At 39.6% G+C, this 16,956-nt stretch overlaps 1 protein-coding gene and 1 long non-coding RNA gene across 3 annotated transcripts in view; one reads left to right on the top strand and one right to left on the bottom strand.

Annotated features, from left to right (window-relative positions):
* Positions 1-11,928, bottom strand: part of LOC123947031 — a 24,869-nt gene extending 12,941 nt beyond the window's left edge. Inside the window, exons 1-2 of one of the 2 annotated variants that reach the window (XR_006819690.1) lie at positions 11,800-11,928; positions 10,529-10,683 (exon numbers count right to left, since the gene is read on the bottom strand). This is a non-coding gene — a long non-coding RNA (uncharacterized LOC123947031). Of the gene's footprint in view, positions 1-10,405; positions 10,684-11,799 lie in introns of those variants that run through there. The other variant, XR_006819691.1, reaches the window with a different exon arrangement.
* On the top strand, positions 11,802-16,956 carry LYZ (lysozyme). The gene is made up of 4 exons (XM_046012971.1): positions 11,802-11,984; positions 13,933-14,097; positions 15,121-15,199; positions 15,975-16,956. The coding sequence occupies exons 1-4, from the start codon at positions 11,849-11,851 to the stop codon at positions 16,039-16,041; spliced, it is 447 nt and encodes a 148-aa protein (XP_045868927.1). The 5' UTR covers positions 11,802-11,848; the 3' UTR covers positions 16,042-16,956.

Raw genomic sequence — 16,956 nt, 5'->3', positions numbered from 1 at the left:
ATGTCATTTCCTCCCATAGCTCACTGATAGAATTAGTTACATAGTTTTGCCTAACTACAAGAGTGGGGAAATATGATCCTCTTCTGGAAGGAGAGAGAACCTGACATGAGTGAGCACTGAAAGTTTCTAGCATGGGGTGCCTGGGGGACTCAGTCAATTCGATGTCTGCCTTTGGCTCAGGTCATGATCTCAGGGGCCTGCAATCAAACCCCTCATCGAAGCCTCATCGAAGTGGAAACGCTTCTCCCTGTCTGTCTACTGCTCCCCAGCTTGTGCTCTCTCACTCTCTCTATCAAATAAGTAAATAAAATCTTAAAACAAACAAAGTTTTTACAAGTCTCCTAGTCCAGCTGCCCACCAAACATAATCCTATTCTTCCTCTAAATCTTATTTACCTGAAATGCTGTAAAGCCACTACTGTCTCTTCCTCACAGACTTTAGGTCCCCTCCACACTCCATCAGTACTTTGTACAGACCAACATTAGAGCAACTATTATAGGAACACCTCAGTGGCTCAGTCAATTAAGTGTCTGCCTTGGGCTCAGTTCATGATCCCAGGATAGTGGGATTGAGTCCTACATCAGGCTCTTTGCTCGGTGGGGAGCCTCCTTCTTCCTCCACCTGCCACTCCCTCTGCTTGTGCTCTGTCTCTCTGACAAATAAATAAAATCTTTTTTAAAAAGCAACTATTATATTGGATTGTAATTGCTGATTTGCCTGTCCTGTAGAAGAAAACAATCAACTGCTAGCCTCAGCATTGATACAGTGCCTCTTACATAGAAGATATTCAATCAACCCTTATTAATTATTGAATTAATTGAAGGACAAATTATTCGATTTTATCATCAAATGTTGCATAGGAACTTCTTACATAATTCAGTTACTAATATATAATTTTTTGGCAAATGAAGTGGAGACTTTTTCCCTAACTTTAAGTGTTGAATCATACCTTCAAAAATGTTTTACCTACATTGACATGAGGAATCCTATGTCTCAAACATATGGTCTTATTTCTAATTTATTCCAGCTTTCGATTAAAAAAAAACCCCTCTTTCTTAAATTCCAGCCTTTCTAATTCTTCTCTAGAATGTTCAAGAAAAACATCCTTTTGTAGTTTGTGGTTGGCTTTTATTTGTAAGTGTGTGTTACTTGCATGGTTTGTAATGTCAAAAACCTGTTTTAACATGTGGTCAAGAGAGGAGAGTAACACCTTAATTGTAGGTGGAATGCACTTTTTACACAGTGAATTTATCAATCGTGTTGAATGTCTATATTGTACATATAAGTGTGCTTCCCACTAAAAAGGCGAGGAGAAGCCTTGTCAGGTAAGTAAGCTCTTGAAGAGCTCATGATGGTGAATATATAGACAATTTGACAGTAAACCACAACAAAGTCATAGATAACATGTGACTGACAAATGTATGTTACAAACACCAAGGCTTCTGAGTTCAAGGCTGACATGTTCTGGGTGCAGAGTGGGTTGGAGAGGAGAGAATCGAGGTTAAGGAGACTACTGAGAAAGGCTTGTCAGTAGTCCCAGCATGACATTCGGGTCTATATCAGATCTCATACACTACAGTGCACAGTGTAACTTGCATTGATTTCATTTCATTTCTTTTTTTTTTTTAAAGATTTTGTTCATTTATTTTCTGGAGAGGGAGAGGGAGAGATCGAGCACAAACAGAGGGAGCAGCAGGCAGAGGGAGAAGCAGGCTCCATGCTAAGCAAAGAACCCCCCCCCCCAATGTGGGACTTGATCCAGGATCCTGGGATCATGACCTGAGTCAAAGGCAGATGCTTAACCAACTGAGCCACCCAGGTGTCCCAGATTGATTTCATTTCTTATATAAGAAAGATATTTTAAGTGCAGTTTTTCTATATTTAGATTTATTTTATTTCCATTGTATTTTCACAAAAATTAGTAGTCGTGTATGTGGGTGTATGTCAACTTTTCTATTTTAGAAGGTAGTATACTTATATGAGGAAACTTAAAATATCTTAAGTTCCTAGATGTTAAAACATTACCTTTTTCTTCTTTTTCTTTCTCTTTTTTAAAAAGAGAGGGAGCACACACGTGTGCATGAGCAGACAGGTGGAAGAGCAAAGGGAGAAGGAGAGAGAATCTCAAACATGCTCCACGCTCAACATGGAGCTGATGTGGGGGCTCAATCTCACGACCTGGAGATCATGACCTGAGCTGAAATCAAGAGCCAGATGCTTAACCGGCTGAGACACCAAGGCACCCCTTACTCGTTTTTTAAAGCAGGTTAGAGTTTACCATTCTATATTTTTATAACATTTCTAACATTTTTTGTAACATTTACTAAGTTACTCTTTAATTGCAAAATTATTTTGAATCAACAGTCAAGGAAACTATTTTCCAAAATCAATACATAAGACACTAATATAGCCCTCATCATCTTTTCATTTGTCAGGTCATTGTGAGACCCATGTGTAAATTGCACTAGTTTGCGAGCAGTTCCTACCTGACTGTGTTGGAAACAGACTGTTTTCATGCAAGCAACCAGCTACCTGGGGGAGGCAGCTGACCTGGGGTGGGAATGGAGGGATGAAAAGATCGAATGTCTGCATCCAAGACACCTTGGAGTGATGCCAAAAGGAAGAAAGAATTTCATTATCTTCCATTACATGTATACACATAAATTATTGTCAATTTGTTAAGCATATTACCTTATTTGCTTGCTAATGGTAGCAATAAATGTTTGTTTGTCAAGAGGTGAGGAAAGTACAACCCAAGTAGATGACCTCGTTCTCCTATTTGCAACAATTTTTTCTCCTTCTCCAATGTTTTATGATTTTACAGAGCTAATTTACAGGTTGAAATCATTGGTTTCTAGTCCCGTGAAAGAAACTTCAATGGCATTGGCAGAAATGAAAAATCACACAGAATCTTAACCCCAAAGATTAAAGAAATGAAATCGGAATGCTCTTCTGGAAAGCGGAAATCAAAATGGGAACATGTCTTTGCAAATAAGACTAGATTTTATCACACGTTGGAAAAGCCAGTTCAGTATTTCACCATAATTTCTCAATGCTGAGTGCCCAATTATTGTGTAAATTGAGAAAAGATTTTTGTAACTTGACCAAAGTGGGAAGGAAAATAATTGTTTCTAATGTGAAACAAGGAAGTGAGATCCAGCCAAAGTTCCAACTGTATTTGCGCTGGCAGCTTAAAGATAAAAGAAATAATAGTGTATTCAGAAAGTATTCACAAAGAATCAAAAGCCATCCAAAATTATTCTATTAGTTGTTCACGCACCAAACATATTGATTTTTAAAATAGCTTCTAACTGTTCAATGGCATCTAAGAGGTGTTAGATCGACTTCTCAGAGATAACTCATACTTTAAAAATAAATGTATAAAATAGGTTTGCCAAGCTACAAATGGGTTTGCAAAACTGTATCAGGAACTAAAATTAGACAAGGGATAGTCAAAGAATTTATGACTTCGTCAAGGGATGAGAAGTGGGTCTTATTATTTAGTTCCTTCTCTTTCCCTCTCAATTTTTACAAGGTAGAGTGGTACACTGAAAAGGCCATGGAAATGAGCTGAGTCTAACTCCCAGCTCTGTCCTTCACCAGCACTATTTCTCTGGGCAAGGGACTTTAATTCTCTGGGACACATATTTTTTTCGACTGTAAAGTGGAAATTATACCTACCTCTACAATCCCTGTAAAAATTACAGGTAGTGTTTATTTCGAGTGATTATTCAAACCTTTGGCCCCCAGTTGTCTCCACCCCCAACCATTGTCTGCCATTGGGATGAACTGGCCATTCTCTAGCAACAGTCTCTGAGTCCAGTCTAGAGTGATTTTTACAAAAGATTTTGATCCTATTATTCTCCAGTTTAATACTCAAAACCAGTCTCCCCTTGTCTTTCAGATTATGAGCTAAATCTCGCTGTCTTTGGGATGAAGCCCCTGTCTGGCCCCGCTCACCCCTCGAGTCTCATTGCTCTTAGCCATATTTCACCAGACATCCTGGCCCTTCTTTCAGGATCTGCATAGCGGATTGCAGAAATGGTGGCATGGAGGCAGAGCACAGAGTGAGTGCACAGCAAATACCAGGGACGGCACGTTGCCTCTGTAACTGCAGGTAGCATATATGGCAGACCTTCCAAGGCCAGCCCCGTTTATTAGACCTAGTGACGGCTCCATACTCGGTAACTCATGCCTCTGTCTGTGCTAGAGCCCCGGAACTAGAGACTCATGTAGCACAGTATCCGCACTACAGTAGAAATAATTCTCCAGTGTATGTTAAACATTATTTCCTCTCAGTATGGATCAGTTACCTCCCTCAAAACACAGCAACAGCAAGGCCATAGAGTAAATTAAGTGCAAAAGTTAAATGATGTCTAGAGTTTTGATGGTGTCAGGAGACCCAGGAAAGAAATTATCTTGCTTATTTGATCTTGCAAAGAGCAGGAGCTTAAATCACGGGATACTGAGAACTAAAGGAACAGAAAGTGATCACCACGCCACCAGGGAATAAATACACTGGTCTAGATTAGGCAAACCCAAATTATTTACCATTTGCCAGTGACCCAGGGATTCAGGGGCCCTCAAAATGCCACTTTTGGATTGGGGTCAAGCCCCGCTCCTGCAGCAGGAAATGTTCCCACAGGAAGTCACGCTGCCCCGTGGCTAGGCTGCTGGACTTGCAAGGAGAAGCTGCTAGGGCTCCTGGGCCCATTGCCCAGGGTCTTGTGCAGCTAGATGATGCCCCACTAATTGAATGAGAAAATACTTCACCTTAACCTTTCAGCACTTGCCCCTGGAGCGCCTGATGTGTTCTTCCTCCTCTACCTCCCCGCCGCTTCCCTTCCATCTCTCCCATCCCTGCATATTCTCCTTAGAGCCATGCTGCCCCAGCAAAGATGAGACTAGGTCCTCTGAGCCCTGGGCCAGACTCTGCAGAGACAGCATCAGCTGAGGGAGGGGAGTACAGCTACTCTGCTCATGGTCCCCCAGGGTCCTTCCCAGCTTCATGGAAATGGCGGTGTTTCACTGGTGTTACCTAACACCCTCTGACCAAACCCAGGGCAATGTCTTCCTCCATTAATACAAACAGGTTTTTTTTAAAAGTGTTAATTAATTTATTTAAGTAATCTCTATCCCTAATGTGGGACTCAAACTCACAACCCTAAGATCAAGAGCTATACGCTCTTCCAAGAGAGCCAGCCTGGTGACCCAATACAGTTTTGATTTACCAGTGTCTGTTGTTTTCTGAGGCTAAATCATTTTTTTAAACGTTTTATTTATTTTTATTAAAAAAAATTTTTTTAAAATTTTCCTCCCACCCAACAGGGAGCCTGTTGTGGGGCGCCATCCCAGGACCTTGAGGTCATGACCTGAGCCAAAGGCAGATGCTTAGCAGACTGAGCCACCCAGGCACCCCTGTGTGTTTATTTATTATTTTGCTAATGGCAAAAGTAACAATTGCTGGAAGAAGAAAGCTTAGAATACGCAAAAAAAAAAAAAAAAATTAAAAATACAAAGTAAATAAAAATTCTGTAAGGTTTTCATAAATTACCACGTTAAACATTTTGGTGTATGTCTTTTAGTTCTTTTTCTCACATAATACACTTTTTAAATTTCACTTTTTCATCACAAAATATATGTGTTTATTTTTAGAGTAAAATGAAATGTTATAAATTTAATGAAAATTGAATGAAATTAATTGAATTAAATAATCAACTTCAATGAAAAATTGCCCTCATCTTTCTCATCTAATACCCAACACTAGGGTAATCTCTTTTTAACTTCCTTAGCTATTTATTTTTTCTAGTATTTACTGCCATATATCTCAAGAGCATGTTTATTCTACTATTTCTTGATTTTCAATCATAAACATTTTCTCTTTATCTCCACCACAGAAGATAAAGATTTAGGTCTCTCTCAACTCTCCCTTCCCTTGTTGTTGTTGTTGTTGTTGTTGTTTAAGATTTTATTTATTTGAGAAAGAGAGAAAAAAAGAGAGGGAGAAGCAGACTCTTTGTTGAGCAGAGAGCCTGACATGGGGCACCACCCCAGGACCCTGAGACCAAAGGCAGTCAGTCATTTAACCAGCTGAGCCTCCCAGGTTCCCCTCCCCCTTTCCTTGTTGTTCTTCTTTACAAGCAAGCACCAACACTTGCAGATGACTATAATATGGTACTAATTTGGTTTTGTTTCCATTCTTAAGTGTTTTATTTTTCTTAGTATTAATAATTGCCTTGTTTTTCTGTTTGCTTGGTTTTCATGTACTTATTCATGTATTAAATCATTACCCCAAGTCTCAGACAAAGTTGTTAAACTCCCTTCAATAGGTTCAGACATTCCAAGCCGTCTCTAAGTGTGGTGTCCCCCCCCCCCGCCCCCCGCCAGTCGACACTCCTGGAGCCATTCACGCTCTTGCTATAATCTGAAATGGCTTCTCTTTAACCAGTTGCAAGGCTGTCACTGTTGGACTGGACAACACCTCTTCTTTTGTCTTGTACCTTCCTTCATCTCTCTCCTATGTTTGATCCCTGTTTCCTAGATCCCATATCTTTTTTCTTATTTGCTCTTTCCTAACACATCTGAGAATGTTTGGGGATCTTTTCCTCCTCTCATGCTGGATGGTTTGACTGCCTGTAGGTCTATAGGTTGAAGATCACTGCCTTTAAGTATTAAAATTTTCTCTTTATCCCTGTTGTTCTGAAATTTCATGAGGATGTGCACTGGTATAAATTTTCTTCCACACCACTGTGTCAAGCACTTGGTTGCCTTTTGATGTGGATATCTATGTCCCTCAGCTTCGCACATTTATTACATATATATATTTTTTAAGATTTTATTTATTTATTTGACAGAGAGAGAGAGAGAGAGATCACAAGTAGGCAGAGCAGGGGGTGGGGGGCGCGGGGAAGCAGTTTCCCCGCTGGGCTCCATCCCAGGAGCCTGAGGCCATGACCTGAGCCGAAGGCAGAGGCTTAACCCACTGAGCCACCCAGGTGCCCATATATATATTTAAAGATTTTATTTATTTGACAGAGAGAGAGCACGCAAGTAGGGGAGGAGGAGGCAGAGGGAAAGGGAGAAGCAGGTTCCCCAAGGAGCAGGGACCCCAATGCAGGACTCAATCGCAGGACCCTGGAATCATGACCTGAGCTGAAGGCAGCTGCTTAACTGACTGAGCCACCCATATGCCCTATTTTATATTTTTTTCTTCTGTAATTCCTTTAAAGAATTCCTATAAATTGGATGTTTGATTTCTTTATTTTCTAATTTTCTCATCTTTTCTCTCCTGTTTTTCATCTCAGTCTTTTTATTCTATTTCCAAGAATATTTCTCAAACAAATCTCATAATTTTTCTATTAAATGTTTTATTAATGTGGTCATATTTTTTAAAGTATTTATCTATTTATTTGAGAGAAAGAGTACACATGCATGGAAGGGGAAGGGCAGAAGGAGGAGGAGAGAATTCTCAAGAAGACTCTGCTGAGCATGGAGCCCAAGGAGGGGCTCAGTCTCACAACTCTGAGATCATGACCTGAGCCAAAATCAAGAGTAGGATACTTAACCTATTGAGTCACCTAGGTGCCCCATGTGGTCATATTTTTAAATCTCAAGGGCTCCTCTTTTTAAGTTCTCTGATTATTTCATTACTATATATCTTCTCTTGTTACATAGATATGATATTCCCCCCCTTTTTTTAAAGATTTTATTTATTTCTTTGTCAGAGAGAGAAAGAGAGAGCACAAGCAGGGGAGCAGCAGGCAGAGGGAGAAGCAGGCTCCCTGCTGAGCAAAGAGCCCAACGTAGGACTCAATCCCAAGACCCTGGGATCATGATCTGAGCCAAAGGCAGACACTTAACCGACTGAGCCACCCAGGCATCCCAGAGAATCATTTTTTATTGTACATTTTGTTCTTTGGTTGAATTTATAATTTTATAATCTCAAATAATTTGTACAGATGGTGTAAGCTAATTTAACTAGCCTTAGTTTATGTAAGTATATATACACATATTTACTCATTTGTTTGTTTTAGTGCTTATATTTTCTTTAAGCCAATTAATAGAACTCTTCCACAAGTTAGTTTTTAGGCCTACCATCCAGAGGGAGAAAACTACCATATATTATGTGACATGCATACATTGCCACACGTAAACATCCAGACAGATGCAGAGATCTTGTAGCTTTCATTTAAAAATTTTAGCCGCATATCAAGTACAATAATATGAAACACTTAACTCATAAAAAAAAATAGTTCGATTTAAACAGTGTTTCTGGCAGATGGAATAAGTTAAGTTTAACTGCTTAGATAGCTAAAGATTTTACCAATTTTTGTGGAGAAAACTTTTAAGATTTTTGTTTGTCTCTAGTGGATAATTCTATGGAGGCTGTGAACTAAATTTTGGGCCAGTAGCCTATAGAAATATCAAGCACCAGATTGTTTTTTAAAAACCTGTTTTTGGGGCGCCCGGGTGGCTCAGAGGTTTAAGCCTCTGTCTTCGGCTCAGGTCATGATCTCACGGTCCTGGGATCGAGCCCCACGTCGGGCTCTCTGCTCAAGCAGGGAGCCTGTTTCTCCCTCTCTCTCTGCCTGTCTCTCTGCCTACTTGTGACCTCTCTCTCTGTCAAATAAATAAAATATTTAAAAAAAAAAACCAAAAAAACCTGTTTTTCCAGTCTCAGGAGTTGCTTTAACCAATTTTCTCTGTGGATACTTACATTTCAAAGACATAGTAACATGAATATTTCCAAGGGACTGAGAAAGGATATGGGGTTTATCTAAGAAGGAAATCAGGGGTATATTTGCCTACTATCAAAAACTGAGGGTCATTACTATGAAGTTTTTCTTTTTTTATTAAGGGTAGGACAGTCTGATGAATTTCTTTTTTTTTCTTGCAGTGGAGGCCAGAAATATGGGAAGGCCTAGACCTCGTGGGATCTGCTTACAGAGTGAGGGACAATAAATCAAACCTTCTTGGGCAGAAGGCTTATGTGCTTTTGTCAAATCTAATTCTTGACTATCAGTATTTTCATGTTTCATACCTGCTTAAGTGTCATTTGTGGTTTTTAACACTTGCTCTGAGTCTGATCTCTACCTCTGAATCTAAAGGAGGTGTGTGGGTTTTTCTCCCATCATACTGTTGGGTCCCCCCAAAATTGGGTCCCCCAATAATGGGTCCGTGATTAAAGGAGCGAGATTGATACAAAGGGAAGGTCAAGCAAAGCTTTATTTCGCGCCAAACATCAGGAATCAGACCGACTGTCAAACAGACCGTTCGGGGTCGCCCCTTACAGAGGACGACCTCTCCCTGCTTTCCAGACTAACTTTTATAGAGCAAAGACCATGTGGTTGGGCCTGGCCATACAGAGGTGGCTAATTGAATTACAATTCACCCCAAAGTAGCCATGGAAACTAGCCCATTACCTTGGTAGCTAGGAGACAGTATGCGCCTCCACTGATTGAATGTCTCCACCTGGCCTGACCCACCCTTGTACTTGGACTTTGTTACTTGGGACTGGTTTCCGGGACTTGCCTCTAAGCAAGTTCCCCTGGGGGGGGGGGGGGGCAAGGTCAATCCAAGTTTTACAACAAAATGACAGTTCAACTGGGGTGGGGCTGCTCTGGCTGAATAGGCCCTTACAATACCAGCCAAGGTTTTCTTCTGTATCTATTTCTTTCTTTCTTTATCTTTCTTTCTTTCTTCTTTCTTTCTTTCCTGATCTTCCTATAGGTACTAATAGTTTATGTGTTTAGGATGAGACTTCTCTTAAAAATCCTTTTAGAAATAGAAGTCTAAATCTTCAAAGGTATACCTACTTCAACTGTGACTCCAAACCAGGAAGACGTTTAGGGCTTAACCGTGGACACAGAGAGAGTGCAAATGAGAGTGCCCTCTTGAGATGCAGAGCCACGCCAAAGAGGGCTTAAGAAAGCAAAGATCTTCACTGTCACAGGTGGAAAAGAAAGTTCTGTCTCCTACAATAGAGACACTTTAATTCACAGATCCACTAATTTTTGTTACCAAAAAGTGACACTGGAATAGGAATTTTCCCAGCAGGAAAGAGGAAAGGAAAACAGAGACAGCAACAGCCCCCTAGCCTGCGGGCCCACGGCCCCTTGTAAGCCTGACACAGTGCACTCCCCTCATCCCCCGCTCCCACTGCGCAAGTGGCAGAGACCAGAGAATATTCTCATTAGTTACAAAGCCAGGTTCTCAGTACCTGAAACAAGACAAATGAAGAGTCTCATCTTACGATTTTCATCCTTATGACAAATAAGGATCATCCTTATGACAAACCGAAGTCAGACAAAGGAAAATATGACTATTGGGGGGAGGCGAAGAATCAGTAACCTGTAGGTACCCAAAGCTAAATTTACAAGTGTCATGATTCGAGACCTGTTTTTTAGAAATGTTATTCTCCTCCCATGATGAATTTGGAAAGGAAAGGACAAGGAGAAAGTTTTACACTCTTCTCTTGGCTGGAAACAATAGTCAGGATCTGGGAGGCTCCCGTGGTAAGAACTCGTACCTTCTGCTGGTCTGTTGTCAGTTACCCTGCAAGTCAACTGCAGTCTCTATGGAGAGAAGAGTTTTCCAGACTTCTACTCTCCCATCCTCATCACTAGAAATGACAGGAGGAGGAATTCTTTGTCCTTCTACTCTTTTAGGGTTTCAGCTGGGGCTCTGTAACAAGAGACAGATTAGCAAGAGTAAAATCAGTTTATTAACATGGGTATCTCATATATATTTGAGAGAAATGCAAGAATGAGTGACTCAAAAAGGTGGCTAAAATTTGGGCTTACATACCATCTTAACCAAAAAACAATATATTTTTAGAAGAATGACAAGACAGAGGAAAAGAGTTTTAGGCTTCCAAGGGCCACAAACCGTGGGAAGATAAATATTGAGTGGCCACTGCAAGATAACAGCTAGTGAGTAAAATTTGTTATATGGTGTCCTGCGGTGCTATATTGGGGCTGATAAGCCTGTAGGGTTGTCAGTGATTAATGACTGTACAAAGCTAAGTTCTGTTTTCAGGTATATAGGGGAAGGGCAGAGAGCTTTCCTGGATCTGCTTCTTCTCATTTGCTTTCAGTTCAAAATAATCCTTATGCCAAAAGGGAAGATTTTCAGGTGGCATATTCTGCTACTCTCCTTGAGTTTGATTATAAAATTCCCTTGCTTTATAATGACCCCTTATATTCTAAGATCACAATGTAAGATTAGGCCCTGTCAAAAAGTTGTCAAAAAGCCATGAGGCTTATCTGTAACAGTAAAACACTGATTTATAAGCAAAACGGATAATAGCAACAAAAAACTTAGAGTGGAAATATGGCTGAGCAATATGGTATGCTATATCTATACCCATTAAAATCATAGGTAACATGTTATGTCCTTTTGGGGAAAGAGTATAGAAAACAATGTTAAGTGAAAAAGATAAAGACAACATAGTGAATGCAAAATCAAAAATTGGAGCTCTTTTTCTGTTGTGTGAAATGTTCATTCAGGATTTTTTTTTTCTTTGTATTTGTTCAAATTCATAATAAAATAGGAGACAGTTCCTGGTTTGGAAACCGTTCTACTTCCCATTTCTTCCTTAGCCAGGTCTTTAAACAATGCCATTTCATCAGTTTCCTGTAGGTTAATTCTTAGAACATCAGAATAGCTCTTTTCAAATGTAAAAAAAAAAAGGAGCTTTTAATGTCAGTGAACCAATAAAGAGTTCCTGTTTTTCACATCTCTCAAAGGGTGGAACCCCAAACCACTAGGAGAAGAAGGAAGTTAAAAGATGTTAAATACCCAGGACTGCTCTCCCTGGTGAGCCCGGAGGTCTGGCTTCCGCATCAACATGAAGGCTCTCCTTCTTCTCGGGGTTCTCTTCCTTTCCGTCGCCGTCCAGGGCAAGATCTTTGAAAGGTGTGAGCTGGCCAGGACTCTGAAAAGACTTGGGCTGGATGGCTATAGAGGTGTCAGCCTGGCCAACTGTAAGTTAACTTTTTCCTACTTGCAAATGGTTAACCAGGTGTGGGACAGATAGAGGATGAAGAGTAGTAAAGAGGCTTTGAGTAAATGGGCTTCTTTTATTTCTTCTGAGGGTCTGTATACTTACAGTGGTGAAAAATATCAACTTGTTTCTTTAGAATCAGATATGCCAGATGAAGGGATGAAGGCAAGGGAGGGCAAAAGCCTCTGCCATTCTAAGGACAGCAGGACCCCTTGTGCTCTTCGGGTGCCGCAAAATTTGTCAGTTGCCTCAGACTCCGTGGCCCGTGTAGGCTGACTGGAAGGTCAGTCTGAGCTCCTGGAATATCTATCAAGTCCTTGGTACTTGACGACAGGCATTTCCTGTTTGGAACTTGGTTCCGAGGGTAATGAATCTAGAGCAACAAATATTTTTCTCTGCCATGACGTTGGATTTTTAGCAGCAACCCTATGTTGAACTCTCAGTGCAAGGGCAGTCAGAAACTATTTCCCCTCGATTACTATTTATATAAGGATCCCTGAAATGCAGCTTGTAATGGTCTTTTAGTATTTTTTTTTAATGTTTTATTTATTTATTTGGCAGAGAGCACAAGCAGGGGGAGCAGCAGGCAGAGGGAGAAGCAGGCTCCCTGCTGAGCAAGGAGCCGATGTGGACTCCATCCCAGGACCCTGGGATCACGACTTGAGCCAAAGGCAGATAGATGATTAACCAACTGAGCCACTCAGGCGTCCCTATTATTCTTACTCAGTATAGTTTATTAACTATTTTTCACTCTCTTCCACATAATTCAAGATATATCTGAGCAAAAGTTACTTTATATTTTAGTTCATATTTGTCAGTGTGATCACTGTATTTTCCAGGTTGAATTCAAAAATTTCCTCTCAATAACTACTTTTGAATGAACGAGTGGATGGATGGATGAAATAGTCTTTCCTATTTATATGTCTTGTTTTTCAGGTTCTTGATTTGATAACCAAATTCACCTTTAGATATCTTAAGAAAATTTATTTCTCCCAGAAAATTCTTATTTTTCCTAATAAAAAGCATGTTTCCATCAGCGTATGTATGTATCTGCTATTAATTATAAAATCCACTCAACAGCTCTGTTGATTTTTCCATTCTACGCTAAATCTTGCCTGAGGGATGGGAGCAGGGGAAGGGTAATGGCAATGGAAGAAACAGCTATTTTAATTTTTTTATTTTTTATTTTTTTAATATTTTATTTATTTGACAGAGAGAAATCACAACTAGGCAGAGAGGCAGGCAGAGAGAGAGGAGGAAGCAGGCTCCCCGCGGAGCAGAGAGCCTGATGCGGGGCTCGATCCCAGGACCCCGGGATCATGACCTGAGCCGAAGGCAGAGGCTTTAACCCACTGAGCCACCCAGGCGTCCCTATTTTAATTTTTTTTTTTTAAGATTTTACTTATTTATTTGAGAAAGAGAGAGAGGGAGAGCAGGAATACAGTAAAGGGCAGAGGGAGAAGCAGACTCCCTGCTGAGCAGGGAGCCTGATGTGGGGCTCAAACCCAGGACCCCAGGATCATGACCTGAGCCGAAGGCAGACCCTTACCTGACTGAGTCATCCAGGTGCCCCTATTTTAATATTTTAAAAGTATGTTATCTAGTTCATCAGTATTACAAAATGATCTGCTAACAAAAGGATTCTCCCTAAAGTGTTAAAATATATTTGGGGGCACCTGGCTGGCTCAGTTAGTGGACCACGCAACTCTTGATCTCAGGGTTGTTAAGTTCAAACCCCATGTTGGGTGTAGAGATTACTTAAAAAAATAAAACCTTAAATTTTAGATATTTTTTTTACAAGGAAAACACATCTTTCTACTTATAAAATAAGTCATTAATGAAATAGAATAGCAAAATGGAACGGATTATGGTCTGTGAAATACATAATGAGGTGTTGATGTTTCTTACTAAAAATACGTTTTTTTCAGGGATGTGTTTGGCCAAATGGGAAAGTGATTATAACACAAGGGCTACAAACTACAATCCCGGAAGCAGAAGCACCGATTATGGGATATTTCAGATCAATAGCCGCTACTGGTGTAATGATGGCAAAACGCCTGGAGCCGTGAACGCCTGTGGCATACCGTGCAGCGGTAAGAGACACGATGTCTGAGTGACGACACAGGAATCATCTATTCACACTTACGAGAACAGAGGTTCAGTGCAAATGAACAAGTCTTCAAAGATTCATCAGGGTCCAAGAAAAACTTTATTTTAGTGCCTAGAAACTCTTTAAAATTCCTTTCCTAATTCCTTAAGAAATTAAATAGCTGATGATATCATAAAAGTTCATGTTTTCTAATGTACACCAGCTTCTAAAATGATTTATTAATTTATCGTAAATGAATACATTGATGCTTTGTTGAAAACAATGCCATTTCTCCTACTTTCTTTGGGGAGGTTTAGGGATAATTTGGTTGTGTGGCTCTTTTCTAAAGATTGTTTTTATTTTTTATTTTGAGATGTCCTAAATATATAAAAATTTCGGGACTTTAGTATAAAAAACAGCCATATGCTCATCACATACTTTAACAGTTGGTAATATATGTCATTTTTACCTTTTTTATATGTATGGTGGTGGTGATGTTGTTTTTTGTTTTTGTCGAATGATTTTTTTTTTAAAGATTTTATTTATTTGACAGAGACACAGTGAGAGAGCCACCCAGGTGCCCCATTGCTATGAAATGTCTTGTGCATACATCTTTGGGTACATTTTTTAATCATTTCTTTAGGCTAGATTTCTGGTAGTAGGACTCTGATTTAAAACTTGCTAGTCTGTGTTTTTTTGTTTGTTTGTTTGTTTGTTGTTTTTGTTTTTAACAAAAAAACTCTTGTTCTCTGTTCACTAGGCACTAGTGAACAGAGAACCTTCTGTCACATTAGTTAACAATTCCAGAGCTTCCCATGACTTTGGTAAATAGAAACAAAATGTTTTGTTCCGTGCCAAACGGGATGGAATGAAGAAAAAATTTCCCCCAACATCTACAGATAAATGGACTCTTGGAAAATAATTTTAATGTTCTTTCCTCCTCCTAAGAGAATAAAGCTGACTAAAGCTTAACTTACAATGAAATTTCTATGGCAGTTGTTTTCATTTCTTACCACCTCTTTTTCAGCTTTGCTGAAAGACGACATCACTCAAGCTGTAACATGTGCAAAGAGAGTTGTCAGGGATCCAAATGGTATTCGTGCATGGTATGTTTAAGCATTAAGGTCCGGGGGTGGAGAAGGGGGTGGTGTAGAGAGGGAGGGTGACTGGGGGTGGCTCAGCTGGTTGAGCTTCCGAATCTTGATTTCGCTCAGGTCATGATCTCAGGGTCCTGGGCTGGAGCTCCGTGTTGGGCTCTGCACTGGGCATGATCCTGCTTAAGATTCTCTCTCTCTCTCTCTGCCCTTCCTCTTCCCTCACTCCACTCTGTCTTTCAAAAGATTAAATAAATAAATAAGGACAGCTATTTTGCCCTAGTGATAAGAGAGAAGTGAGAGAAGATTTTCAAAGACTGAAGTATGGTATTGAGAACTGAACGTTGCAGCTTTAGACTTGACCCTAAACAATGAATTAGGTAGAAACAAACTGTTTCATCTGATTTAGAATCTTAACTCTTCTCTTCGATTTATTTTAGAGGATTTCTGGAGTTTTTAAGATTCTCAACATTCTACCAGTTCGTTGTCTTATCTTGAAATTACTTTCGGAGTTAAGTAAATGTGGAAAGCACTTTGCAGTCGCTATTGTAGAATGCATAGATCAACCTTCACGTTCAGCATCCTGTTCTCTAGTGAGGGCTTTGAGGGGAAGCGACATACTTGGTGTGTATACCTCCCTTTAATAAATAACAATACTTGAATCTATCTATAGCCTGTTGTCCCTTTACCAGTAAAACACTCTGTTCTCCCAGAGGATTTGAAGTGTATCTATTACAAGGAAGATATGTTTTAACCTTACCAGCATTTATTTCACTTGTCTCCACAGGGTGGCATGGAAAGCACACTGCGAAAACCGAGATGTCTCTCAGTATGTTCGGAATTGTGGAGTGTAACTGTGGAGTTTTCCTTCTGCAGCTCATTCTGTCTCTTTTTCATATTAAGGGAGTAGTAGTAGTTGAGTGAAAGGTCACATTACCATCCTGTCAAACAATAACACTTCTACAGAAGCAGTAACAAAATACGGTCTTTCTTCTAAAAATCTTCGTGTTTAAGAAATGTGTTTATTATTATTTGATAGCCTGTAACATTTTTCAGTTTGCTAATAGAAATAATGCTGGTGAAAACTTATCTAAAGTCTTGCCTATCAAATACATCTCCAGTATATTCAGTTCTTAAAGAAATAACCCCAACTTAATCGTTAGTACTCCCCAATAGTTCATAAAAATGTAACAAAAGATTATCTTAAAAACAAACTGATCTTAGGCAAAACTCTAGCTGAATACGCAACTGTTCAGTCATCTCCAAAAACAGTAAAAGACAAAATGAAACAAAACAAAACAAAAAAAAACCACAACAAAGCAAACTGAAAAACTACAAAACAAATGCAAAAACACTCTCTGTTGGGCAATACAAAGTTTAAAAAGGAGCAGAATGCCAAATGGCTAAAAGCGAAGACAGCCTGAATTAAGAATTTTGTTTTTCTAAAGTGTGACCTTGGTTTAAATATTTTCTCAGAAGTGTTGCTTTCATACTGCTTTAAAAATAAGTTGACAGTTTATATATGTCAATCTATTTTGGCCCTTTAAAGAACTCTTCTATGCATCTTTCTGATCATGAAGGAATATAAAGAAGGATTAGATGAGCTGTTGCTGTTCTTTGATTTTATTAACTTAGATTCGTGCATTATGACTAAATGCTGAGGCAAATGACTTTGCAAGTATTGAAATAATTGCTGATTAACCACAGGTGTGAAATTATGCATGTTATAAAAATAATACAAACATTATCATTAAAAGTTTTGCAACTCA

This window comes from Meles meles, chromosome 7 (genome assembly GCF_922984935.1).
Source record: "Meles meles chromosome 7, mMelMel3.1 paternal haplotype, whole genome shotgun sequence".
Taxonomy (NCBI): Eukaryota; Metazoa; Chordata; class Mammalia; order Carnivora; family Mustelidae; genus Meles; species Meles meles.
This window is presented reverse-complemented; position numbering and strand designations above follow the sequence as displayed.

What these genes read in the sequence shown, in the direction of transcription:
- LYZ (XM_046012971.1), top strand. Translation starts at nt 11,849, where the DNA reads ATGAAGGCTCTCCTTCTTCTCGGGGTTCTCTTCCTTTCCGTCGCCGTC. An exon ending in AGGTGTCAGCCTGGCCAACT is followed by an intron (nt 11,985 to 13,932) that starts GTAAGTTAACTT and finishes CGTTTTTTTCAG; the next exon opens with GGATGTGTTTGGCCAAATGG. An exon ending in CCAAATGGTATTCGTGCATG is followed by an intron (nt 15,200 to 15,974) that starts GTATGTTTAAGC and finishes TTGTCTCCACAG; the next exon opens with GGTGGCATGGAAAGCACACT.